The following is a 27,038-nucleotide window of genomic DNA, read 5'->3' as shown; positions in this document are numbered from 1 at the left end:
CCTGCACCTCTCTTGGATACTGTACAGAAAGGTTATGTCTGCAGTGAATTTGTAAAAAGATCCTTGAAATGTGTTTATTCTTTTGGTGTTTTTAGGATGACTCAGGTATGACTATAAGATAAGGAGTACGGTTTCTGTCATGGCATGCCACGACCTCGCCTGCTGCGTGGCAATATCAGTGGGTTGAACTAAAATAAACAACCCTCTTTTTTTAAAGAACCCTGGCATGCACTTGACCCTTCACCTCCTTCTGCGTGTCCGTCCCAGCTGTCCCGCTCCCCTCTGGGGAAGCGAGCCTCCCGGTTTGAAAACCTCTGCTCTGTCATCAAGCTTGTTTGGCCTGATGCTCCATTTAATGGAACAAGGCTCTGACGTGGGCCGTGCCTCTTTTCTTTCAGCTCCTTTAAACAAATCTGTCAGATCTCTTAATGCTGGGTAAATAGAAGACAGTGTTTTTTTTATCTGGCTGGAAGAACAGGGTCAGTGGAATTACAGCCTGGCACGTACCATGTTTTTCTCCATGTCTGAATTAAAAGGAATAAGAACACCCAAAAGTAGGATTTCCCCTTTCCGCTTGTCAGCCAGCTAATAGAAAATCCAACTCTAATGCGAAGAGGGAGAGAAAACAGGCAGGACAGAAGAAGCTGGGTAGCTGGAACGGACGCAGACAAAGAATCGAGCAGGCAGAGCATCAAGGAGGTTGAGAGGCTGAATCCTCAGCAAGGCAGCAGGAGAGGCAAAGAGAAGGGATAAGAGGTTTGACAGGGCCTGCTTTGTTTGTCATTCATGCTATCCTGCTCATCCCCAAAGCCCCCGGCTGGCCCTGTGTAATAAACCCGGACATGCGGCTTCGTTCATTCATCCTCGAGGTCCCAGTGTGTGTTGTGATTGTGTAGCCTGTTGACACGGTTCATAATGGCCCTTAAAGAACCTGGCTTCTCTCAACCTGACAGCTCTCAATTGGATCACTACCAGTAATACTGACAGAATGACATACACAAACATACAGTGCAGCCCAAGTTTGCTCTTGCCTGAACCAATAAGAGCGCTCAGGGAGCCGTGTTTGTGCATGCACGCGTGCGTGTGTGTGTGTGTATGAGGCAAATGGAAAGGGAAACTGAACACTTTTAGTGTATTTTCACTGTACTGATATATTTCAGTAGTGCAGGATATGATACTGTGTGTGTGTGTGTCAGAGAGCAGTTGGAGAGTAGGCTGCTGATTAGCCATGCAGGGCAGGGCAGGCTGAAGTGTAGTATGACCTAGCTAAGGGGCGTCTGTCTGGGCCACACAGCACGTGGACACGGATACTCAGTGGGAGTGGGGTCTGGGGGGTTGGCTGTGGGAGGAGAAAGAGGGCGGAGCCCCCTGTCCACCCCTAAACCAGCCGGCACCCCCTCTCCCCTCCCTCCCCCCTCCAACCTCCAGCCTCCCCCAAAACAAAAGCTCCAGATGGTAGGAAAGCCACCAGCCTCCCTCATCCCTCACCCTTCTCCCCCCACCCCTCCCTCAACCTTTGTCTGGAGGCCTGTCCCTTTGTTTGCGGAAGAGAGACCCCCGAATGGATTAACTCTTTACATTCCAGCCTCTTTTGTGTTAAAAAGCCAAATCTAAGACCCCGACCCCACAGCCACCCTGGCCCCCTCCCCCCCTTTTAGTGTCTCATTGGGGCTTTCTTCCCTCTGTCTTTGCCTCTGTGGCTGTTTCCTGTAGGGCACCGTTGGTGGGTGGGGGGGCTTCAGAATAAGAGCGTGGCTCTAAGAAGGGGGAAGGGGAGGGAGGCTGGTAGCGGGGGTCACTCATCCACGTCTGTTGTTATGGGTGGACGGATAAAGAAAAGGCTCAGTGAGGGCTGCAGGTGTTGATTGTGTCATTAGCTCGCTCTCTATTGGCCACCGCTAGTTGTCTCCTCCTTATCCCAAAATCGATTGCTTTAACCAGTTTTCACTGGATGGCCACTGAATCCTCCTTCATCCCAACGCACACACACACAGCCACAACAACAGTATGTACTGTAGAGGGATCTTCTCTGTGATAGCCTCTAGCTGAAATTCTTGTTTGTGGGGGCAGAGCAAACAAAGTGAGAGTAGCCAGCCGATGCTCCCAAATGTCTGGACTGTTCTTTGACATCCTTCTGTATCTCATTCTGTTTAGTGCCCTTTATTTTTGCCTAAATAATCATTTATTCTCACTCTTGATTGCTTTTTTTTCTTTTGTTTTTAATTGATGGTGATTAAACTGTAATTTTGTTGGCCTCATGGTTTATATTCCAAGGGGGAGATACACTACATGTAAATAAATAAGCTACTTTTAGGCTGCTCCCTTGATCATAAGGGGTCACCACAGCGGGTAGCTCAGCACATTTTGATTTGTCAGAATTTTTAAGGTTTGCCGGGATTTCCTGTTTCAACCCCCACGGGATCTGTGTCTCCTTCCAGTAACAAGGAAGAGACACAAACAGGGGATTTTTTGATTCTTGGCTGAATAGTGGTGGTAAATACATGTAAACATAATCCATTATTAATGCTAACATCACCAGCAGTGAAATCCTCTACAGTGACAGAGACCTCAACAGCTGTGATAGTTGTTTGGTGGTAACATGAAGTGTAAGCACAGAACAAGGACGATTAAACAAGATGTGCCTAGCTTGCTTGCTAACATGCTAGCTAGCTTTGTGTCATAGGCATCTGCAGCCTTTCTCAGTTTAAGAAGTCTGTGTAGACTCAAAGTTTGAAGTCTCTTCTTCATACTTTTTAGTAAAAAGTTATGAGCTCCAAGTTTAACAACACTGTCTTAGTTTCAGTGGTGATGGCCAAGCAATGCATATGCAACACTAGGAGGTAGCACTTTACTATAAATCACACTTAATACAGTCAAATCAGTGGAAACCTGGAAAATCAGAAAAGCATACAGTTTCTGTTTACTGCTGCAGTGAGCCGAATTTAACTTTGCAGTGTGTGAGAGTTGGATGAACTGAAATCAAAGGTTTCCTTATTCTGTCAGTTATTTCATGGTGCGAATACACTATAAAAGAAATTTGGTGATTTGATTCTTACTTTACTAAAGTCATCAAAAGGTCGCTTACTGAACTTAAATTGGTTCAGTCCAGAAGAATTAGTTCCCGTAACGGAGGCCTAGAGACTTCTTGGCAACCAACCGTGCGTATTCCCCGATTGATTGGCGAGTGGTTGCTGGCACTCACTAGGTGATATTAGTCACAAAGAGGTTGATTTCAGTGCGTTGATTTGACACAGTGGCTGCCAGCAACTTCAGCTGATAGGTGAATATACATTTTTGCCAACTGGTTTCCAGCCCTGTGTGGTGGGGTCTGACTTTCAGATACTACTCTGTCGACCAACTGCAAATGCTTGTGAAATCAGTGAAAGCTGAAAGAATACTATTTTGGGATTCCTAGACAGACAAAATGTTTCCTATTAGCCATGTCATGCACAGTTATACCCCATGCAAGGAGAGGAGGCCCAAATGTCTTTGCTGTTACTGCGTAATTATTCTGGGCATCATTAAGCTTGTAACACTGCCTCAGTCACTGCCTCTGTGACTGTTGTTCTGTGTGAGCGGGCTCTTTGTCTTTGGGTCTCGAGTTTGACAGCTTAATTTTTCTCATGGGTCAGGTTTGTTTTGCAGGACTTTCTTCAGTCACAGTTACTGTATTATTACACCATTTCCAAAGGCAGGTCCTGTGACGGACAGGGAACCTGTTCAGGGTGTAACTCGCCTCGTGCCCTGGGATAGACTCCGGCCGCTCTCTGCTACCTAAAGTTGAGAAAACGGACTGTTGAATGTGCACATGGAGCATTTATGGTTTATAAGGCACGATGATGATAAATGATAAATGCGTTGGTGACTTGTTTTTTTTCTTTTATACTCGTGCCGCATCCTGATCTCCATCTCTGTCTTAATTTTTATTTCCGTCTCCCTGCTGACTGACCGACGGACTGAGTGACGCACACAGGATTAAACCAGCTACCAGCAGCCTGCGTGGCTGTCTTTCAGTGTCTTTGTTTACCCTCTTTATTGTACTGGAAAAGCACATTGTAACCACTGGCTCTGTGAGGCCACAGTAAATTGCAAATAATTATCGTGATGGCATTTAATTTTAGTAATTGTCATCTTCTGGACGGCTGGACGCTAATCCTTTCCTCCTCCTCTGTTCAGGATACAAAGAGCGCGTGTTTGTGTGCGGCGGCCGCGCTGGCTCGTATATTTTAGTCTCGTTTCTGATTTGAATAAATAAAAGAGTTTATATGACCCCCAAGCTGTAATTTAAATCTCTCCTGTGACTCTTCAAAGTAAGAGCTGTTAAACTTTGCATCCTTTGTACAGAGTCGTGTGGCTTAAACCACCAGTTACATCCCATAATACTATAAAGAGCTTCCCATGATGAGATGATTAGATTGAAATGATTAGATAATTGGATAGAAATTTTACTATAACAAGGGTGTGCAAGATTTCTCGCAGATTGCTGTTGCTAATTAACTGCAAATGTTGACTTCCTAGATCATTTCTACAGATTAGTTTTTCTGAAAAGGATGGGACAACAACTGTGTGTTATTCTTCTAAATGTGGGTGACCCTATATTAAAAAGGGGGGAAAAAAACAAAAAAGGCGCTGGCAATGGTCCCATCCCACATATACCTGGATTCGGTCCTAACGATGCACCGAAGCTGCCCTATGGGGTCTAAATTGGGGGAATATTAGAAAGATTTTGCTCGTTAATCTAACACGTCCTCACACTTTCTGCCTCTCTCTATGCAAAAAAAAGTGTAAAACCTCAGAAATAATATCAGAAAAATGAAAGTATTTGTTTCCGCGTTTAGTCCTCTCCGGCAGTGATCCTCCTTCAGATTATGCAGAGAGACGGAATGAGATTTGCCTGCGCCGGCTCAGACAGACGCAGGTCAGCTGTTCAAATCGTAATATATTTCAGACTTCACAGGCCAGGAGATGTTAGATCACCTTCCCCTACCCCTGCGACTGCACCTGGTTGTGTCTTTTCTGTAACAAACTGCAACCCGCGTCCCATTTCATTTCCCCGAGAGCTGATTGGATTTGCGATGGTCGCGCCTTCACACCGCACCTCGTCTCTGACAGAGCAGCAATCTCTTTAACACCAACCGATAGATATGATAATGTACACTGGCTTTATTGTCGAGTGACAGAAGGGCGGCACAACACGCAGGCACGCGCACTCACGCACAATGTGTTCACCACCAGCTTTGCACAGTCCCGCCCTGTTCCTCGGTGCCCTCTTCGTCTAGAAGGGACCCCAGCGCGCACTGAACGCCTCAGGGCACCGACTCTGCCTTTTAATCTTTAAATACTCTAATAACACATTTCTATTTTAGTTCAGATGCTTTGAAAGGTTGGTACCTCGTGCTGCGGGGTTCAAATTTATTGTTTATTGTTCGTTTTTATTTTTAGGACACCCATTGTTGCACTCTGGTTTCCTTGACGCCCTCAAATAGCAAAGAAAATTAAAAAAAAAATCAAAGGACAATGAAGGAATGTGTAGATTGCTGATCAACAATGTCCCGTAATAACTATATTCAAGAGATAATAACACAGAAGCATGAAAATCACGCATCCTGTGCAATGAAAAATGACCAGTATGTGACAGGGTGCTGCCGAGCCACTCTCTGACAGTTACGGGTGATCAGCTAATATTTTCTGCTCCATTTCGCAGTCTGTCACATCAAGTGTCACGGCTGTTCCTAACATCAGCACAAAGAATGCATGTTAGAGTTTATTTGCACCTTTTAAGTGGCAAAAAAAAAATCCTCCCGTGACTTCAGCATTTCTTGTTTTTAATATTCTGTCCGTGAAGTCAGCACCGAGGAGAAGCAGCACTCCTTTATTTCAGTGCAGTAATTAAGGGCCCATTTGGAGCGGGACCTGGTGGCCTCCGATGCCCTGGAGGAGTTGGATTGGTCTAATTAACTAATATGAACACTGCTGATTGGGCAGTAAGTAACATAATCACAGCTGATTGGTCAATAACCTGCAGGTCACCGGGACAGGCCGAGGGGAACATTTGGAGGTCCTTCCTGGTAATTTGGACCCGAGCTGCTGGCTGGACTGCGCGATAGTGTGGAGGCTAAAGAGAAGCCTGCTGTGGTGTATGTGTGTGTGTGTGTGTGTATGTGTGTGTGTGTGTGTGTGTGTGTGTGTGTGTGGCTGGAAAAGTGCTGAGATTTTAAATGGTTTTTAAAGCAAAAATGATCAAATCTGATGCGCTCCCTACAAAATATTATTTTTCTGCGGCTAGTCAGACAAAACAAGCAAATTAAAGGTGTCAGCCTTTAAAATTCTGATGACAGTAGAGACACTGATCAGCAGATTTATCAATACTGAAAATAATTGTTAGTCACAGCTAACAGTTGTCATCGTCAACCACATTGTCAGGTCTTATCACATGCTCTGCCGTTTCTATTGGACGCGTTTTGATCACATAATATCTCGTTCATATCATAATGTTGTTAATTTTAAAACACATGTTCTTAGAAACTTTTGCAATCAGGGCCAAGAATCAGTCAATCACACTGATGTTTCGGTTCATCTGTGCCGTTTTGTTCTTTGGATGGTTCTGTTGAGACAACATTGAAAAGTGCTGTCACCGGAGCTCGTGACTCATACTGACGTTGACGGCTTCTTGGTCTATTTTTGAAAAGTTTGTCTCAAACTGAGCTATCAAGAAATCATTTTATACCTGCTCTGCTTTTTAAACATCTACATGATATTCTTCTGCTTCTGTTAACACTTCTGTTTTAACCACTTTTTGCCATGAACCTGGTGTGTCTGTGGCCTACAGATGAAAGTGTCTAACTGCTGTTGCTGTCCTGTGTGCACAGTGTATTCTGGGATCTGTACTGCGCTGCCCCGGACCGGAGGGAGACGTGCGAACATTCCAGCGAGGCCAAGGCTTTCCATGACTATGTGAGTGAACTTAACCAACCCTCCCGCGGTGTACAAGTACACACACATCCACATGCTCGTGAGCACCCACGATCACACAGACCGTGCATCAGAAAGAAGGGACTATCCTGTTTGAGATAATGCTGCTGGTTCTTGTTTTGACACGTTTGTGTTTCTTACCGTCTGCGCGTCTGCTCTACCTGGTTGCAGCCTCCGTTTGTGGACGGGGCAGACGTCTGAAATGGCGTGCTTTTAAAAAATGCAACACCCGTGAACACCACTTGTATATTTTATGGGAAAGCCCTTAGACTTCCATCTTTGAATTTTTAAAATCCAATAGGGTGTTTGTGGCAACGTTCAATATTTAACTCGATCTGACTGATTACATATATTTTTCCTATCAGCTGCTTCAGCGGTGCAGCTCAGCTGGTGGCCACACTTCCTGTTCTAGTGAATCTGTCACTGAGGTTAAAGGTCACTGTACTGCCTGACTATTTATCGGTTCACTCGTGGCTTCAGTAAAGGTCAAATCACATGAAGCAGCTGGTTGATCACACCATCACATCTACACACACATTTGCACACAATAGCTGCTTATGATAGTTGTGGCACAGGATGGCCCGGGTGCTGCAAGGTCAGGGCCTGAGCCCCCCGTGACCCCTGTCTTCTGCACAATCAGACCAGTAGATCAAACGTGCACATTTTCTGCAGGCCGGCACAAAGCGAGCGGCTGTTTTCTCGTGACTGCGGACCACGCAGGCTTAACCTCCTCACTTTCTGTCATCTTTTTTCAAATTGTTTTTTTGTTCTTTAGCTGCAAGGGTTTTCTCTTTCGGCTTGTCCACACTATGATAAATATTTGCATCATGCCGCGTGGTGTATATTTGAGTAAGGATTACACGGTGTGCGGATGTTGACTGGACAGACTGCTTCAGCTGCGAGATTATCGTTCCACCTGGGCAGAAGTTAAACCTGAAATGGATTAGAGGCGCGGTTCTCGCCGTCCGCGTTTCATTCAGGCCGTTTTAGCTCGTAGCCTGTCACCCGTCCAGTTGAACTCTCTTATGAGGTTTGACGGCAAAAGTGCGAGCGCTTGTCAGCTGAACAGATTACATCTGTCGCGCATGTACCATGCATGTCTGCGCGGGCACTAGTTGATGTGTGCGTCTCCTCGCCTCGTCTCTGTGTGTGTGCATGTGTTGGACCACCATAAGATTAATTACATGGTTAATTAAACCTAGTAGTTAATTAAATCTGACAACTGTGTCTAATTAATCTAAATGCCATATAATTTCCTACACCTTTCTCCAGAGGTAGGCCAGCTGGATACCTGCATGTCAGCTATTTAACGGCTCTGGTTTGACAGCCCTGGTCAATATATGTCTGAACCTCTGGCTTGAAATTCTGCCAACCTGCCGACATATTTTAAATGTGTTTCAGTCTTTGTTTACGTAAACTGGTTAGCTGAGAATCCGAATCGCTGCTGCTGCTCCTCGGCATTGGACTGCATAGACAAAACATAGAGTCAAGCTGCAGTTTAGGAGTTAAAGTGCTGATGTGAATCAGAGGTTCAGGAGTATATTGAGCTTGTTTTTACTAAAATATAGTAAAGACAGGTAGAGAGAGGAGGCAGGTGCTCTGTTGGTGTTGTGGTAAAGTGATGAACGCACCCTAAAGGGGAACCTGATGAGCGTTTAGAACTGCTGAGACGCTCTGTTTTTGATCTTCGACCTCACTCAAGTTCACAAGGTCAGCCTGTGCGAACTCTCAGCTCGCGACTGCTGATTTGCTGCGATTAGGAGTTTAAAGATAGAAACATTTGTCATTTTATGGTTTTGCTTGATGATGCTTGTGTGCATGCGATCTGCCGGTGTTTTTCACAAACTTTCAAAAAAAGCTAGTGCAGCCTTCCGATGTGAGATAGACACAAGGTGCAGGAAACTGTTTGCACACAAATGCAGAAATCTGAATACAAATCCAACGAAAAAGAAAGTGTAGAAAAACTGCATTTTCCGCAGGGTCCCCTTTTATAAATCATTGTACCCACGTACTCCCTTATTTAATCAATGGCATATAAAATCAGTGTTTGCACCTCAAGTTGTTGGACACGGCAATTAAAAGAAACACAAGAAAGAAGCACAAATTTCACAGAATTTAAAACTCAGACGCTCACCGGAGAAGTGGGGAAAAGAAAATATGTCTGCGTGAGCCGGCGGTCTCAAATCTGTAATCGTGAATGGCAAAAAGTGCAAAAATGTCACGCAGGTTATCGCCTTGGCGAGGACCACAGCAGAGAGGAAAGGCAAGGCTGTAATACAAATAAGAGACAAAAAGGCATCAGTTCACACAAGGAAAGCAGGTGGTTATTTATAGCTCCCGCAATTAATTTAGTGTATGCTATGAAGAGAAAATTCTCTATATCAACATAGGTAGGCGTGTTTGAGAGGCAGAAACAACTATATTTATGAGAAGCAGCTGTCTGTTTTATCTTATGTTTACATACTTTCACTTTTCACCTTTGCTTTCACTCACTGGTTTGGTATAGCCACAAAACTAGTTAGTGATGTTTAGGACAAAAAGACTGCACCTGGGTTAAAATATCGTCTTAACAGCATTAACTTTCCTGTTTAGTGTTTTACGTCGACGCCGATGACAGAATGTGCTTGAAAATCCAGGCCAAAGGTCAAAAGGAAAGAAAAACGTGTGCCGTCAGTTTGAGTCGGTAATCGTGGACCTCGTGCTACCTTATTTTAAAAGAAAACTATAAATTATACTGCTTTGAATTCATGCTTTGCTAAATAAAGTTGCAGAGTTGTTTTGGCTTAGGAGTCCTAATAAAGCATAGAGGGTGTGGCAGAGGCTCTGACAGTGCACGAGAAGGTGCGAGTAAGCACATGTGCTATTGTGACCATTCCCGCACGTGTCTTTGTGCGTCTGCGTGACAGCGAGAGCCAGAGCATCGGGGTCGAAGCGCGTGAATCCCCAGGGTGACGAGGGGTCTGTCTGCCTCTGATTAACTCTGGCTCCTCGGTCCCCGCAGACTGACAGCCCGATCGAGTCTCTATCAAGGCCCCTTGCTGATAACGGCTCCCTCGCTCCCCCGAGTCCGCCCGGATCACGGAGTGAAAAACAACACGGCTCCCGGGAGCCGCGCACTCCACTCTGTGTGCAGCTCAGCAGGAGCGGTGGAAGGGGAACGTGTGTGAGATAAACCAGGATTGCTTTTGTTTTTATTAATGCTTCTTCTTACATGTAATTTATGGTCTGCCTGGCCTCTATAGAGGTATACGCTGTCACTTTGCTGCGGATAACAATGAGAAAATATCAGCAAAGTGCCATAAAATTGATATCTAGAAACACAGTTTGCTTATTTGTTTCCTCAAACTAATTTGGTTGCCAGGCAACGCTGAGCCGGAGTACAGTCTTAGTTACAGATTTGGTTTGGCTCAGCTCAGTTTGGCTCAATTTGGCCCGATTTGAAGGCACCTCTTACTCAGCCCTGTCCTGCTGGCTCCCTCTGAGAGCAATGATGTAGACTTTGTGGACTCTCCAGTTTGGGAAAGATAATGGAATATAATGTGCTAATCCCCAGATCTGGGGACTGGTTGACAGCTAATCCAGGGGAATGTGGTGGGATTGGAGCCCTGGCCTCCCTCCCAGAACTGGAGGCCTCTGACTAGAAGGGTAGCTGGTTGCTTTCACCCTTGAATGGCGAATCTGCTATCGTAGACACTCGCACGTAAACACTCCCACTTGCAGCAGCGCTTGTGTGCATATCCCACTCCCACACGCTCTCATGCAAATGAATACACGCACTCAAAGTAAGCGAGATGATGCCGTATCATAAAGAGCTGGAACAGCCTGAAGTCTTGTACCTCTGTAAAGTAATTTGAGTGTTCGCTCTTGTCGTCTTAATTGTCGGAATTGTGTTTCTGTCCTTCCTCTTCACGTCGCCCTTTAATCACGTTTATTTCCTAAAAGAGATCCGCGCATCTCATGGTCCTCTTTTCTGCTGGAATTTGGATGTTCCTCAAAAGAGCACTTTGTTGAGGAAATGTGTTTGATTATAAGAACATGGCACGTCTTTAGTAACTCAATATGAATGATTAAAGCACGCGAGCTTTGTGATGAAGAAAGCATACATATTGACGGACGAGCACGCACACACACAGAAGAATGAGTCTCTGTCTTCTCCGTCTCAGACACGCGTGCATGCACTTGCAGTCACAGACAAACAGTCTTTCAGGAAGCGATCCGCTCGCCTCGCTGCTGCAGACATTTTGCTTTGCCCCAGCCAGAGGTCGCAACCCCAAACATCTGCGATTCACGCCAATCCGGGTTCACCGCCTGCAGAGCGACACGGATTTAGTGCCACAAGTGCGTCACTCACGTCGCAGTGCTTCACTGACTCCTCTCAGCTCTCGGCTTACTGATGCAAACTGTCACGATAATGGCTGAGATGGAGGAGTCAAAAACGGGGATTCAGCTTTGAACGTTTCACCTCATCCCGAAATAGAGCGCATTAAGAAAACCGTCATGAAAGCCCTCGTGAACATGATAAGGCGCTCGAGCATTAGCTGCATATTTGATTGTTTGATCGACAGAAAATTTTAACATTTTAAAAATGCAGTCACTCACTGAAGTTCTGTCTTTACATGAGAAAAACTTCCATTTAATTTTTGGTTTTTTTTTTTCATTTTCAGTTTTTTTGCTAATTACGTTCTTGATTAATGTCAAAAAAGATGTCAGAAAATATTCCCCGCCAGTGTTTTTCAGAGACCAAGGAGACATTACTTACAGTCTTGTTTCACCATTCTGAAATCATATTTGCTTTTATTAAAAGACTAACAGATTAATGACAGTCAAACAGTTGTCAGTATATTTTCTGTTGGTTGACTGGTTGATTGAGTAATTAACTTCTTGCTTCTGCTCTACACTGAGTGACTTCAACCAGGAAAACGAGTGGCGCAGCCCTAATCTGATCTTTTCCCAGCGTGCCGTTTGCAGACCGTAGATAGATGGAGATGCAGTGTTGGCTGTTGCCTGGCTATTCTTTGAGCGGGTTAAACATTTGTTAGGCTCGACCACAGTAACAGGTGGCACGATGGGAGGAGCTGCGCTCTGTAAACAAGCGTTGATGGCCAAGCCTTTGTCTGGACTCTGTGTGGGATTTTGTGTGGTTTTTTTCATCACTGCTACTCACTACGTTGCCTTACCAGGTGCTCACTTGCCTTTTTTTTTTAATGCCACACGTCTGCATGAAACCTTCCTCCCCTGTCAAAGCGCTCTTTGTCCCCGTCCATTTCTTTTTTTCATGAAATTTACTCATCCTGCACCGTTTTTTTTTTCCTGCTTCAGTTCCTCTCAGGTCTTTTTCGCCATCCTCCAACCCCCTCCCGCCGTGCTTTCTTTGCCTTCCTCTCTGTTCCACGCTCTCTTTCTTATTCCTCCCCCTCTCTCCTTCGCCGCCCTCCCTCCCTCTCACAGGAGATTGATTGGGTAATCTGGCTGGGTGCCAGCAGTGCCCGCTTCCTTGCTCGGGGGAAGGAGAGAAGCGGGGGCGACATGACGACATGCAGGAATAATAATAACATCCATAATATAGGCAGAGTAGGTATGGATGGAGGCATGAGGACAGAAAGCGAGCGAGAACGCAGAGGACTGGAGTCTGCGTTGGCACGGCGATATCTTCCTCTCACAGATTCTGCTGGCTGTTTTCACTTTAAATATAGCCTACACACCAGCGGCGTGCCACAGCATTGTGTCTCCATTCCTGTCCGTCTCCCGTCTTCTCTACCTTTCTGCCACCGCCACCGCCTCCTCTGTTCATGCCCGTGTCGTCTTTTAATATCAAACAGTGCGTGGAGTGCAGGCTGCAGGCAGACGGGCGCTGAGCGAGAGGACGCCGTCTTTGTGTGCCGTTGTTTACCGTTGTTACAGTCTAAATGAAAAAGGCCGGTCGGCTCCTCTGTCTGTGTATACCTTTCGCTATCTGAGGAAGGCAGCAAAGCCTGAAAGTGCTGCCCTCAAGCTGCGTGCGTGTTCGGCTGGAGGTCTGCAAGTGACAGAAGCAGAAGATCAAATGTTGCTTATGATTCCCTTCCTTGCAGGTTCATTCTGGGCAAGCTTAAACCGAGCTGCGGTTTAGCATTTGATCTCAGCTATGTAAGCACGAGCCGCTGGATCTGTGTTTGACAGGGACAGACCGGGACATGGACGGATGCAGACGACCATCCGGGGACAGAGGCGGGGAGGGGATGTTTCTGTGCAGGGAGAATGAGGTGTGCGAAGGCACTAGGGACTCTTTTTGAAGTCTGCATGTTTTGCAGTTTATCTGAGTTTTGGTACTAGCTATGCTTTGCGTCCCACTAGCCAGAGCAGCGTAAATGCCATCAATCTGCCCGCACAAAGTTATTGTAGAAGCCAGGCCCTGCAGCGTATACTTTCCCTCCTTGCATGCAGATTTCCAACCCAGTCCCATTTAATTTCCCTAACCCAGTTACCCATGAATACCCTCTTAGTTGCAACATCATCATCCATAAAATTTAAACGAATGCTTTAAATGAATACTACATTCAGGGGAATAGTGAAAACTCCTTGGGGCATTTGTTTATCTCTCCCAATGAAACTAGCGGGTGAACACTGCCAATTCTCTTTCAGTTTAGTCATTTTCAGGAAACAAATTATGGCTCAATAATTAAAAAAAGCAGCATTCATCACTTGTTTGCCCTCGACTGTAACCAGTTTACTGTGGAGAATTGAAGTGAGCAATTTGTCAGGGGGCTGGAAGTTTGAGGGCGACCTTCCGTGCTGGGGGTGCCTGCGATGCTTCTCTTGGCAAGCCTGCATCACGCACGCCTGCCCGCACACACACACACACACACACACACACACACACACACACACACACACACACTCCCTCCCCTCTTTCTCACCATCTTTGAAGCTCCCTGACACCGGCGACTTCCAAACCACATCCATTTATCCATTTATCCATTGTGTAAAAACACACTGTCCGGCTCGGAACGGCATAAATTACTGCAATTATGATGCTTCTGCTGTCTTTGTTTCTGCTTACTTTGAACTTTCCTTTGGCAGGCTGCTCTGGCTCTGTGTTTTTATAACTTTGTGTCCCAAGTCTCAGAGGAGAGGGCAGAACAACCTGGTAGAAGCTTAGACGAGTGTGTGGTTACTGTCGATTTTACTGTTTCACTGAGTAAATTTCTTCAAAGTGAAACGACTCTGCTGGTCTCCAGTCAGCTTTCCCAGCTGTGGCGCTCCCCGTTCTCTCCTCCCAGAGAAAAGCTCGGAGCGCTCCATTACTGCCGCTCCTCATTAGGTCTAAAACGTTGACGGCGGTTGCAAGGATTGTCAGGCAGATATGAGTGAAAGCTATCTTTAAGCATACGCTCCCGTTGGTTTAACTGCGAATCGAGAAGCCGTTTCCTTCTTTTAACCAAGATTCATAATTAAGTCAGCTTTCATCAGTGACAAGAGTCTGATTTTAAAGTCGAGCGTCATTGTTTGCTGCTGTTCAGGTCAACGACTACACATTTAGTGTCCTTTGGGGAATTTAGCATTTCGTGAACTGACTCAAAGTTTTTGAGAAGGAGAGGTAAACATTTCAAATAGGTTGACGGAGGACGGGCCAGCGTTTATAACCTGGAAGGCACGGGTGAACCTCCCATGCAGGTCAGGGCTTCCTGAGACGATCGCTTCTGATGACGTCATCACAAGTTTGTCAAACTGTGCAAATAAGAGACGCACTGAACTGGGAGGTTGTGTTTAAGTGTGTGAGGACACAAAAATCAGTAAGATAATAGATTAAATGAGCATTAAAATATTTCAGGTCAAGAAAAGACAGCATGCGGTGTGTGCGTAACAGCAATTGCAAGTAAAGAAAGCAACCCAGGTTATGCAAGGGATCAATAGAGATATCTTTCATAAGATATGGAGATTGAATGAAGCTGTATCAAGGGCAGGTCTGCTTTCAGAAGTCAGTTTCTCTTCCTCTCATGGCCTTGCGTCTTTTCTTTAAAGCGTGCCGTCCTTTACTGTCCTGAATCATGTTCAGTTTATGCCTTTTGGCCTTTTGGGTGAATGGAAAACAAATAGAACTTTTCATTCAGACTATAAATGACAAAAAAGAAAACCATGGAAATCGCTTTGAGTAAAAACATTTGAGATCATCACTCACCTGAATTGTGGTGGCCAGACAGTCTGTGTTTAGGTTCAGGAAGGTTTTTGTGCTAAAAGTGGGCACGTCGTTCCTGCCACACGCAGTTTCTATGGAATACTGAGCTTCCTCATTGTATGATTATTTATGGTTGTTCCCACTGACAGCCAACTGCATCCCATGAAAAGTTAGAAACCAGCTTAACTTTTATATAACCTGAGTTTTTCTCAGTGACTAGCACTCACCTGTTCATCCGTGATATGATCTGGTGAATTCAAACATTGCAAATTTGGAGCGGCAGCTTTAAATTGCTTTGAGAAACTAACAGTTTGTGGCAACTTTCAGAGGAAGTCTTTTCACTTCCTCCCTCATGTTAGTCTTTTTTCCTGTCAGACACTTTGAGCATTATCCTTTCAAACACCGTAATTTCTCTAAAAGATGCTCCTCAGCTTTTTGTTTTCTTTTTCATATCTTTGTCCACTCTCACGTCACTCTTCTCTCTCATGCATGCACACACACACACACACACACACACGCGCACACACAGACACAGTCTATCCTGCCCTTTCTCCTCTGCCTCTCTTTGTAGCAGTGGGCAGGCTTGTAACTGGCAGACATTGCAGCTTGGCACAGTGTGTCCCTGGAACTCTGTGTGTGTGTGTGTGTGTGTGTGTGTGTGTGTGTGTGTGTGTGTGTGTGTGTGTGTGTGTGTGTGTGTGTGTGTGTGTGTGTGTGTGTGTGTGCGTGTCTGCTGTCTCCTACTGCTCTGCCAGTCCACCAGTCTCAAGTACCAGCTGGGCACCCAAACTCACAACCAAAATAAACTGGCGGCCCTAAGCCCATTGGTTGGTGCGTATGTGTGTGTGTGTGTGCGCGTGTTCTGGTGAGTGCATGCACGTGTTCATGGCTGAGTGTGTGTGCGAGCGCGTGATGCCGATTGGACGCCCTTCTTATTAAGTCTCATTGAAGCGAGGGGTGACACAAACACAGACCTTCCTCAGATGAATGCCTGAGATGTTCGCCTGTCTCAACTTTGCATTACAGTGAGGCCCTCCCTGCTAGGATTAAAGACTAAAACAATTACAAAGCCTTATTTGCAATTTAAATTCTCCCAAATGCAGACTTAATCCCCATTTTCCAAAGGCAGCAATACTGAGAGGCGGAATAAATGTGCGAGAGAGATCCAATTCAAGCCTCTGTTGGGGTTTCTGTTGCTAAAATAACACTTATAAGTTATAGGGGGGGATAATGAATGTGCTTTGAGTTGGTTGAGTTATGTTTGGAGAACAGTTTGCTTCTGTTAAAAGCTCGTCTTGGTAATGACGGGATGAATGTTGCAGAATCAGCAGGGGGGCTGATTTTTTTTCTTTTTTACACCATTTGTGCAGAGAGACGACTTCACATCCTCTGAAGTATTTGCATTTATGTTGTTTGCATTTAGAAATTCACGTGTGTGCACGTTAAGGTGTCCTGATAGCAGGAGCCGCGGCAGGCATGCTTTACTGCTGCTCGGGGTATATTTACAGACAGTGACTTTAATGCGGTGTAATGATTATTTTTATTCCAGGTACTTCGGCAGCCAGTTCGCTCTGAGTGGAATGACTCCCCATTGGCCCACTGATTACCTCTGTGGCTGCTGCCACACCTGGCTCCTTCAGCTCTCCACTCGCGCCACCATTATAACCTCAGCCCTCCCCCTTTTATTACTACACCTTCATCTGTTCCCTCCTCCCTCTCTCTGTCTCAGTACACCTTTACTAATGCAACAGTAAGCTGCTCCTTCTTTTTATTAGTCTGCTTTTATGATACAACTCCTCATCTCTTGTAACTTTTCAGATTTAGCGCTATAAATCAATCTGCCTATTTCATAGATATGCATATATATATATATATATATTTGTTTACCTGTTTTAACCTTAAAGTACGTAAATATGTTAGGTTAAAAACAGTGGATGGGGACGTCCCGGTCTTCGGATAAACTGCACCGCAGCAGTTTTATTAGATGCCAGATAAATAATAGCCCTCCTAATTATTAAAATTAAAAATGTGTCGATTTCAGCCCGTGCATGTTTGCTGTTCATTCTTAGGTCTCAAACACTTTTGCATTTCTGTCGCTGTTTTCACACATGAACTTTGGACAATGTCTGGGAAATCGAGTCTTTCGCTGTGAATTCACAATTACCGGGAATATTCTCACATCGGCTCGACTGGACGTTAGCAAGACTTTCTAGCAGAGAGCTGGCAAGTTAAAAAAAACCTCAAACACTTAATGTCCACTCTGCTGGGTAAAGTCTCAAAATTCGGCGCTGCACGTGTGAAAATGTCTCAAAATGTGCACAACTCTAAATATATCCAATGTGCTTTTTTCTTGTTCCTTCAAGACTTTGTGCATCAGTTATAGTCAGTTTAATTTCAGCTACACTCACCAACTAAACTTTTCCTTTTTTCAGAAGGAAATATGATATATTTATCATTATTATAGGGCGGTAAGTGGCTTTAAGAACAGCATGTATGTGCAGAGAGAGCAACACCTTGTTCAGATTACACAGTTTGAAGTCAGCATGTACTCGTTTTCCGTTTGTGGCCATTTTATAAGGTCAAGTCTTTTCTTTTAATTCGGCGTCTTCCTCTTCTGGTTCTCATTTGAGCTCAGAGCTCTTGCTTTCTGTCTGCTTCTCCTCTTCAGTTCCTTCATCAGCCACTCTTACTTCATTTAAAGAAGAGAAAAGTAGCTTTCCCAAGCAACATTAGCTATCAAACAATACTATTTTAAGATTGGCCTCCTTCATTGAATACAGGTAGAAAGTTTGATTTGTGCCCATGTACCTATGAGTTATGCATCTAATAATAACCTGTCATAGCTAATGGAAACCTCTAAATTAGCTGTAATGAGTTAATATTCACGGGAACTATTTCAGAGTTCTTTTTTGGGTGGTGGGCAGATCTTGAAATACTCCCGCGATTTCTTTTCATTCATAACTGCAAACAAAGGTGGAAAAAAAGATAAAACCTTGAGTCGAATGTTGTAGTACTTGCTCCACCTTGCTCTTTTATGTAGCGACGTCACTGCGATTCCACTTCTAAAAACAGCTTTGGCTGCTTTACAGCGACGCACTGAAGAAGCTCAGCGGCGTTTGGGTTTAAGGACAGAGGCCGTCTTTGCTGCGCTGTGAGGCTGTTTTTTTGTGACGTATTTGTATGGTTTTATTTATCTGTTAACTGTTTGTTAGTTTAAATAATCTGTTATGCGTTTTTTTTTTTTTTTTTTTTTCATATTTCCTGAAATATATCTACAGTTATCGTACAGAGCCTATACAGGCTTGGCTCTGTGTGATGTCAGAAAGGGCAAAGTTCCCTTGGTAATCATCTCAGCCGCATGGCTCTGGCTGTCACTGCAGACACTCACCTGCTGTTCAGTTCTCTGTTTTACGAGGGGCAGCCAATCAGACGAGAGCTGGTTTAAAGGTAGCCTTAAAAAAAGAGGACCTAAAAGTGCTTATTTGTGGCACAGAGTCCCTTTCAGAAAGAACTGACTGTCTCCAGCGGATAAAGATAAGGAGTTTGTTATTAGAAAATGTCTGCGATTTTTATAGTAAACATAGACCATTATTATTAGTGTGTCTGTTTGGGCATATGTTTGATGTTGTTCCCCTGAAATCAGAGCAAACCCTGCCCCTGCTGCCGTTTGGGGTTAATTCTTCCGAGAGAGCCGGAAAATCCAAAAATCCACATCGTGTACTTAGCAACAACAGCGACGTGTGAACTTCCAACCTCCGTTGAGCTGTCTGGATCTAAGCCTTCAGATCAGTTATTTATATCTCCCATGATTAAGTTCAGTGGATAAATAGGGCAGCACATCTGTTTCACTATTGACTGGATGCTTGGACCTGTTCGAGCTTTAGCTCGTGCTCACGGATCCATGTGTGCTTGTGAAAAGACCGAGAGCTGCACAGGGATGCGCACACGTGTTACTCCTCGTGTGTGTCCTGTCTGCTCTTTCTCGTTTCTTTTTTTACACCACATCAGATCTTTAGTGTAAAAAGTGACATTTGGGCCAGAGATCCACTACACTGCACTGCACTGCACTCTGTTGCACACTGAAAAGGTCAGCTTTCATTGAAGGAGTGTGTGGGACCAGCCACTGCTTTGTGAGCGCGAGGGAGAAAGAGAGAGGAGTTTCTTTGAATAGCTGGGCCACTTCGGTTTGCTTGGATAAACTATACTGTGGATTCCTGCTTCGTGTCCTCACGGCGTGGACCGTCGCCAGAGTTGCTCTCTTCTGTGCTGAACTGCTCTGTGGATGCTGTAATCTCCTCAGTGCATGGCCAGATTACTGTCTGTTCCATATTGTCTGGTGGCGGGCTGCAGGATGGAGAGAGGGAGGGACGGAGGAGGCTCTGCTCTGATCTGTTGCTACATAAGGAAGATTACCTTTTTATTAATGTATCCATCTGGACATTTGCTATATTTGGTTGTTTGTCCAGTCTGACACACTGTATAAATCTTATGAGATTTAAATCTAAATAAATAAAGGCAGAGATTAGACATAAGTGTTATTTCCCAGGAGTTGTGATGAACAAATGAGTAAATCAGAGCGTAATTTAATTGCGATTAGATAGTATTAAAATACTGTAAATGTTGGATTCTCGTCATGAGTAATACTATTCATTTATTATGCTATTAATCTGGAAATGATTTCCCGAAACTGAATGATTTTCAGCAAAGAAAAATGAAGAAATGTGAGTGTTCATTGTGGCCCGCCACCCCACCACCCCACCCTTCCATGCGTCTTCCTCTCCATCTCTTTCTGTCTCCTGTGCACTCCATGCAGAAATGATTTCCATTCCTGCTGAATTAATGAGGTTCTGCTGAACTGAGAAAAGGCAAGGGGAGTGAGTACACACAAAGGCACACACACATGCACATGCAGAAGCAAGCTGGGAGACACACACACACACTATATCCACTGCTGAAGCCATATTTAAGTCTGCATCCACACTCGCACGCAGACAGTGATTCACCGAGGCTCGGACACTTTTTGGCTTCTTTTAAAAAAAATTTTTTTTATTTTCCTCCCTTCGCAGCTCAAGTCTGTTTTTTATTTTCAAGTAAATTTCAGGAAATGTTGCAAAGATGAAAGAGTTGGACGACAATCACAAATAAAGCCGAGCCAAACCTGAGGTTCAGTCAGCTTTACATGCCTGTATATCCTCCAGTGCAGGCAGTACAGTGCACACGACACACACATACACACAAATATGAGTCAGGCCCCAGTGCTGGGCCCAGTCACCATGGTAACACACTGCTGTGTGTATTAAACAGTACAGTGATTTGGGGCTGTCAGACGTCCTTACCCCCACACATAGATGTAGGTGCAGGTTTCCCCCGCTCAGCTTCTCTCTCGGCTTTGGCTGAAGCCACTTTACTCTTCGTGTAAGTCTCAACACAATGCCGACAGAGACGTGAAGCTCTCTCCCCAGCCAGAGGCCCGGTAAGCCGAGCGCCGGCTCGAGTCTGGCTCACGTACCGTAAACGGAGACGGTGGAAACACGTGAAGGAGCGCGCGGTCAAAAGGATGTAATTGCGGTACGTCTGCGCCGCTTGAAAGCTCCATCAAGGATCAGCTGAACAAAGAGTAGTAGAAAGTGCCGGCTGATTTTCGGGCAGGTTTCTCCTTTCGTAGCCGGTTTCTCCTCGAGCACGAGTTTTCGGGTTTGCAGCCGTCATGGGAAATGCCAGACTCGTGAACGCGGGCCACCTCCAACCACAAATGATGCTTGAGACCACCTTTAAAGAGCGACAGTATGCAGACTGGGCGTTCTTTCTTATTTCCTTTTTTTCTGGCTTCTTTACTTGCTTTCTTCATTAAATGCACATGATCATGCACATTCAGCCACACACACCAAAAGAGCGACCTCGCTCCTTCTCCCCTCTCTCTGCTGTCTCAGTATTTTTCTTTCCCATTTATCATCACTGAAGCAAAGGAACCGATTCCAATTTCATGTGTTTTCATTCCGTTCCTCTATTTACTTATTTTTTTCACCCCCTCCTCTCTGTTTTGATCCCAGGCAACCAGTCAGCAGTCAATAATCTGTTAAATAGCATTGATCGCCACCATTTAGTTTCCTGGCCAGCTACTTAGGTTATAAAGCTGATCAATGGCTTTGAATGGGAACCACCTAGATAGTGGATTGACTGCTGGGACGTGCTCCGCAATCATATCATTTGTCTTCATTTGCTGTTCAATTATTTGCCGTAATGGCTGCTGTCAAAAACAGCCTCACGCTGGCCCACAATGGCACGCCGAGCCTCAAACTGTGGCGAGCTCTCCGTGCCAGCGTGCCCGACTCGCTCGGCTCACCTTGACTCTGCCCCTCCCCCTCCGCCTCTCTTACTCACGCCGCTGCTTTCCGACAACACGGGAAAGACATTAGGCGGTAAACGGCACGAGAGGAGCAGTTTCACATGTTGAAATGAGTATGAGACCGTGCGTGTGTGTGTGTGTTTGGGGGGAGGGTTATGAGGGGCTTCAGAGAGTGTGATCTCTGAGTGCATGCAGATGGTGCCCATGGATGGATGTGTAGATGAAGCCTGACCCAGACTGGACTTCCTCTTCCCGAGAGCCCCTTCCTGAATTCATTAATCACCTGCTGTATGACACTGCTGTGTGTGTGTGTGTGTGTGTGTGTGTGTGTGTCCAAGTTTATTTACATGTGTGTGACTTGTGTGATTTCTTTTAGAATAAGTAGAAAAACTTTCAAAGTAAACTTTTTGGTAACACAAAGTATGTCATTCTAAAAGCCTTTCTCAAACATTTTCCCAGCTACGGCGGTTTAAATCCCCCGTGTTTGCTGGATTTTTGAATAGTACCTAATATACATTAATACTACACTGACCTGCAGTAACTAAACTAATCCTAATGCATATAAATCACTAGCCAGGAGGCTGTTTTGTCATTCTCCCAGGCCTCATTCCAACATTAAAGAATCTTTAGCTTTATGGCTCCTTTTTAGGGTTTAATTGTGCTTTTATTGCCGGGGCATCCCCACCCTCATTCACGTCTTTCCACTCAGGCTCATCTGGCACCGACTTCCCTCCAACTCTTTACTACTGTACCCCTCTCTTTAAATCTCTTGTCTTTCTGTCTGCCTCTTTTCTTCTCCTTCTTCTACCTCCCCTGGTTTTATTGGAGAAGGAGTGTCCCCCTCCCCCCTGCTTGTTTGAAGTGGCCTGCTCATATATCACAGCCTTTCCTCGCAGGATATCCTCCCTCTTCCTGCCTCTCCCTCTCTTTCTCCCCGTCTCCCTTGTTCCCTCCCTCTCTGGGGTCATTAACTGGGGGGTCAGTTGGGGTGCGTGGGACGGGAATACCTGTTAACTCTATTTCTTTTCTACACTTTAACCGTATACTCAGCGGACACACTCTCACACACACAGGACAGTAACGGTGAATGTCTCCTCGGAGGAGCTCGGTGTGGCGCGATTCAGAGCCAGGTGGTAGGGTACCTGGTAGCAGATGCCTGAATTTAAACATAAATTCAGTCACCTGAAGAGTACAGAGCTTGTCTTGATTTTCTGGGATGTGAGCAAATGTCAGAGTGACTGATTTTGTTAAACTGCTTGGTAAAAACCTCCTGACAAATATTCTGTACATCCCTCTCAGCCCTTCAAGGGATCCATCAGGATCAGTGGGTGTGTCTTGGGTTACCTGGTTATCTGCCAGTGGATCATTTTGGTCGGTTCAATGGGTCGATAACCAGTCGGGGAGTTGTTGGTTCTGAAGATCTGTGATGTTTTTCTGATGTTTCTTTCGGTGTTTTTGTGGTGGTACATACAGAAGTGACATCCAGACGGATGTTTTATTGTAAAGAGGTCGTCCACGTCACTCACCCCATTGAGTTTTTAGTGTTGTGGCCGAACATTTCCCCAAAAAGCACATTACTGTAAAAAATAAAGTGTAAGAACCAAGTTCTTCTAATCTTTTTTTTTTTTTTTTTTAATTAACTTCCTACATTCAAGCTGAAGTCCAGACTGCGTTTGCATTCATGCTTTACCCTTGCGTCTTGAGATCGACTGCATTTACGTGGAATTGGACTCTAGCTGGAGGCTGGCACTGCTCTCATTATTGAAACTGTCATGTACACAAATTGACTTGTTTATCTTGTTTGCATCAGAGTTATAATTGTGGTTTAACTTGATTAACAGGGCTGAGATGCTCATTGAGATGATCATCAGTGTTTCAGATTACTCATTGCAGTTGTTCTTGTGTTTTCTGGTCCTCCTTTAACTCTGCCCTCAGTGGTTTGAAAGAGAAAGAGAACTTTGGCTTTTGGTGGATGAATGCTTTGTTTTTGGACCCAACATCCGAACGTATACAGCTTTTAACTTACTAAGTTATTCATATTCATTGGTGTGTACGGTAATTATAAATCAGTGTTTTCTTTGCTCCTGACTGGCTGAGAATATTCTATTATATTTTAATATTTGTGCTGCAGGGTTGAAATCCAAATGCATTTTTAAAAAATGGCCGCGGCATCTCGTGGCGTGGCTGTGAATGCATCTGGAAGAAGGAGTTAACATAAGGAGCCACGGTGTTTCGTCGATATGCCGACTGATGAATTGGCGTCATTGATGAATCTTTTACAAGTCACCAACGCGACCCTCCCAACCTTACAGGCTCATTTTGTCCTGCTTGTTTGATGTGTCAGACACTTGTGTTGAGATCTGAACCGAACGTGAAGCGATGGCACATTTTACCACACGACTCCCACATTTTCATTATTACAGTGCTCTAACCCGGGGGCGCAACCACTCCGGGTCAGAGAGAAAAAAACGACGGGAAGGATTTGGTCTTAATTGGCCACGAGGGGAACTGTGTCATTTCCTACAAATTTTACACAAAACAAATTTCATCATTACACCATCACGAGGGTGTACTTCGGCGCGGTTTCCCGTTTGCTTCGTTTTATTTGCTCCGCCACAAGGATTACCCCACTGTCCTTCATTGGCCCCTCTCACAGCACAGTTTATTTGACTCTCATTCGTCCTTAATATCTTTCCTTTATGAGATTCATTATTCGCTTCTTCCTTTTCATACTCCTTTAATTCAGCCTTGCACAGCCCCTCTCTCTGCCTTCCGCTCTTTCTCCCATTTTCTCTCTTTCTTCTGCTCCTTGTTTTTCCCTCTCCGTGCCCTTGTTGTCATTTAGCTGCTTCCCCCCAGCCCAACCCAGCCCTCCCCTTCTTTTTACGTCTTAGATTTCCCCTCCACATTTTTCTTTCATCCATCCATCCATCCATCCATCCATCCATCCATCCATCCATCCATCCATCACACTCTTCGGCTCAGGACAAGGAGGTGAAAGCCAAGCGGATTACAGTGGCAGTTTAATCTGGCTGACCCACCAAGGGATTGCTCTCTACTTTGCTGTGAGGCTCCAGGGCTAGAGGGCTAGAGGGCAACAGGGCTGGGTGGTGGGTGGTGGGTGGGGGTCCAACAGAGAGGGTGGAGACCAGGTAGTAGACGGGGAGAGGGAGTTGGGGTACTGGGGCAACAGGGAGGGAATAAAATGAGGAAGAAGGTGGAGGATGAGAGCTGGTAAACTCAGAGAATTTATCCAGTTTGAGATAAAATGCTCTCCGGGACGGCGCTGTTGGTTAGTGTGTGTGTGTGTGTGTGGTGCCAGAGGTGGGGGAAGGGCTTTGGTTGTTATTAAGAGATGGAATATTAATGCTACTTTGCCTCTAATTTATTTCCATCTGTCATCAAGTGGTTGTGTGTGTGTGTGTGTGTGTGTGTGTGTGTGTCTTGTCTATGAATAGATACTCCTCAGATATTAACAGACAATTAGTCTGTTCTGTGTTTCAAAGGCAAAATCCAAACGTGTCCTTGGTGTGGGGTTTTTTTTTTTTTTTTTCCGTCCTTTATTCTGAAAACATCAAATCTCGTTTTACTCCATCTCGTCAAAGTCATTCAGACTCATGTGGCTTTCATCCCCAGTTAACGCCAAATTTATCGGTTCACCAAGTACTGCGCCAGATTCTGTCTTTGTCGACCGACGGCCTCACGTGTTTGTTTCCTATCGCTATTTTTAACTAACTCTTGAAATTTGGACATGAAGAGCCAGGATAATATGGCAATTAACGGCAGGGGTGCTCACTTCGATGGGAGGAGGGAGGAGGATGGGCACATGAAGTCAGAGGTGGTTCAATTAAAAAAAACTTTTAGGAAATTGCTTATCAGGCTTTTCATATTAATGGCAGTCTAATAAAATATTATATTATTAATGCACTAATAGTGCTTGAAACACTTTTAGTTTTTGTTAATGGAGACCTTAAACTTTCTGGTAGAAAGTACTTGAACTTTTCTCGGATCGTTCTGCAATACTGGGTTAGCTTTACCAGAACCTGAGCCTTGTTCTAACTCAGCGCTGGTATTGCTTGGATTTTATCATCATCTCACTGTTCCCTGTTGTCCTATGTCCTATTTTTTGTTCATTCAAAGGCCAAATCGAGCATCTTTCTTGGAGAATGTGAATTTAAAAAATGATTCAGATGGGTATGCAGGTGCTTCCAGCGGCTGCAGGTAAAGGCTGTAGTTCAGTTTATGAAGAGATTACGCTGAATAACCCTACGGACATGATGATTTGGGTCCCCGTGTCCCTCAGAGGTCACTGCACATCAGAACAGAGTTGTTCTGAGTGATCACCATTATCCTATGATGAGCCATTGAACTCTTCCAGGATAACAGTGCCCCAATTTATAGAGCACAAGTGGTCACAGAACGATTTAATGAGGATAAAAACCATCTGAATCATCACCGCGGCTATACAGGAGACGTTGGACCAGCGAGCTGGGAAGCGCTCATATCAAAACACTGAAGAATGACGGTGGAGCTCCCCCATAGCGTTTCAGAGACGTGTAGAGTCGATGCCAAGGTGGATTGAAGCATGTTTTGGCCCAACACCTTCACTTTAGTTTGTCACCTTTCTCTACTTCTGCCGCTTATTTCGTATCCTCGAGACTTTTCTTCATTTGGACTTTTTCCTCCAGTTGAAACAAATTGAAGTGCACTAACTTTAAGTAAAATCTAATGTTCCAGTTCAGAGAAAAGCGATAGTTTTTGTTAATAGTTGTTGGAGCACAGAGCAAAGGCTGTTTTGACATTTAGTGTCATAACCTCGGCATCGGATGGCGTCCACCTAAAAGAACGCTAGACGCAGCCTTGGAACATGGAAAGGACTGACAACGCTGAGCTGTTTTAATGTCCTAAATAGCTTGTTGTACAGAGCTGAACGCAGCGCAGGGGTCTGAGGCAAGCTGTGTCTGTGGCTCTGTTTGCCTCTACAATGCCTTTCATGTCCCTCATATCAGCGTTCCTTTCATCAGTCCTCCCCCGCTGCGGTGTTTCGGAGGAGGGGTCCGGTCGGCGAGCCGGATTAGCTTCCAACTGGTGCTTGTCCAGATTCTGATTTTGAAGGGGGGCTTAACCAAACTTGCCTCAGAAAAGACGAGAGGAAGGAACAGGAGGGAGGGAGGAGAGGAAAAACATTCCTGTGGGGGTGACGCTCCTCTTCGGTTGTTTACCTTGCAATTAACATGCTGGATTGTTCTGTGCAGAAGAAGAAGAAAGTCAAGTGTGTAGAGGACGGAGCAATAGGCCACCGTAGATACAGATACAGCAGGGAGGGCCTGAAGTGCTGCTCGACACCTGCTCTATTGGAATAGCTCTGCGTCCACACAAGCACTGCTCAGCTTTAAAATATAGAAAAACCGAGCCACCCCATACTGCGAGTGTCATGGCGAGGGCACAGACGATGGCACTGACCAATCAGCAACAGATGCCCCCTGGAGGTAAATGATCTAGACTATGATTCGTCTGTGTGTGTGTGTGTGTGTGTGTGTGTGTGTGTGTGTGTGTGTGTGTGTG

At 45.1% G+C, this 27,038-nt stretch overlaps 1 protein-coding gene across 2 annotated transcripts in view; it reads left to right on the top strand.

Moving 5' to 3' along the window:
- ssbp4 (single stranded DNA binding protein 4) overlaps positions 1–27,038 on the top strand; it is an 83,280-nt gene that overhangs the window by 17,001 nt on the left and 39,241 nt on the right. For both annotated transcript variants that reach the window (XM_063465939.1, XM_063465940.1), the window contains exon 4: positions 6,870–6,954. In XM_063465939.1, the coding sequence (XP_063322009.1) occupies positions 6,870–6,954 (85 nt within the window). The remainder of the gene's footprint in view (positions 1–6,869; positions 6,955–27,038) is intronic.

The sequence above is a fragment of the Pelmatolapia mariae genome, linkage group LG23 (assembly GCF_036321145.2).
Source record: "Pelmatolapia mariae isolate MD_Pm_ZW linkage group LG23, Pm_UMD_F_2, whole genome shotgun sequence".
Classification (NCBI taxonomy): Eukaryota; Metazoa; Chordata; class Actinopteri; order Cichliformes; family Cichlidae; genus Pelmatolapia; species Pelmatolapia mariae.
This window is presented reverse-complemented; position numbering and strand designations above follow the sequence as displayed.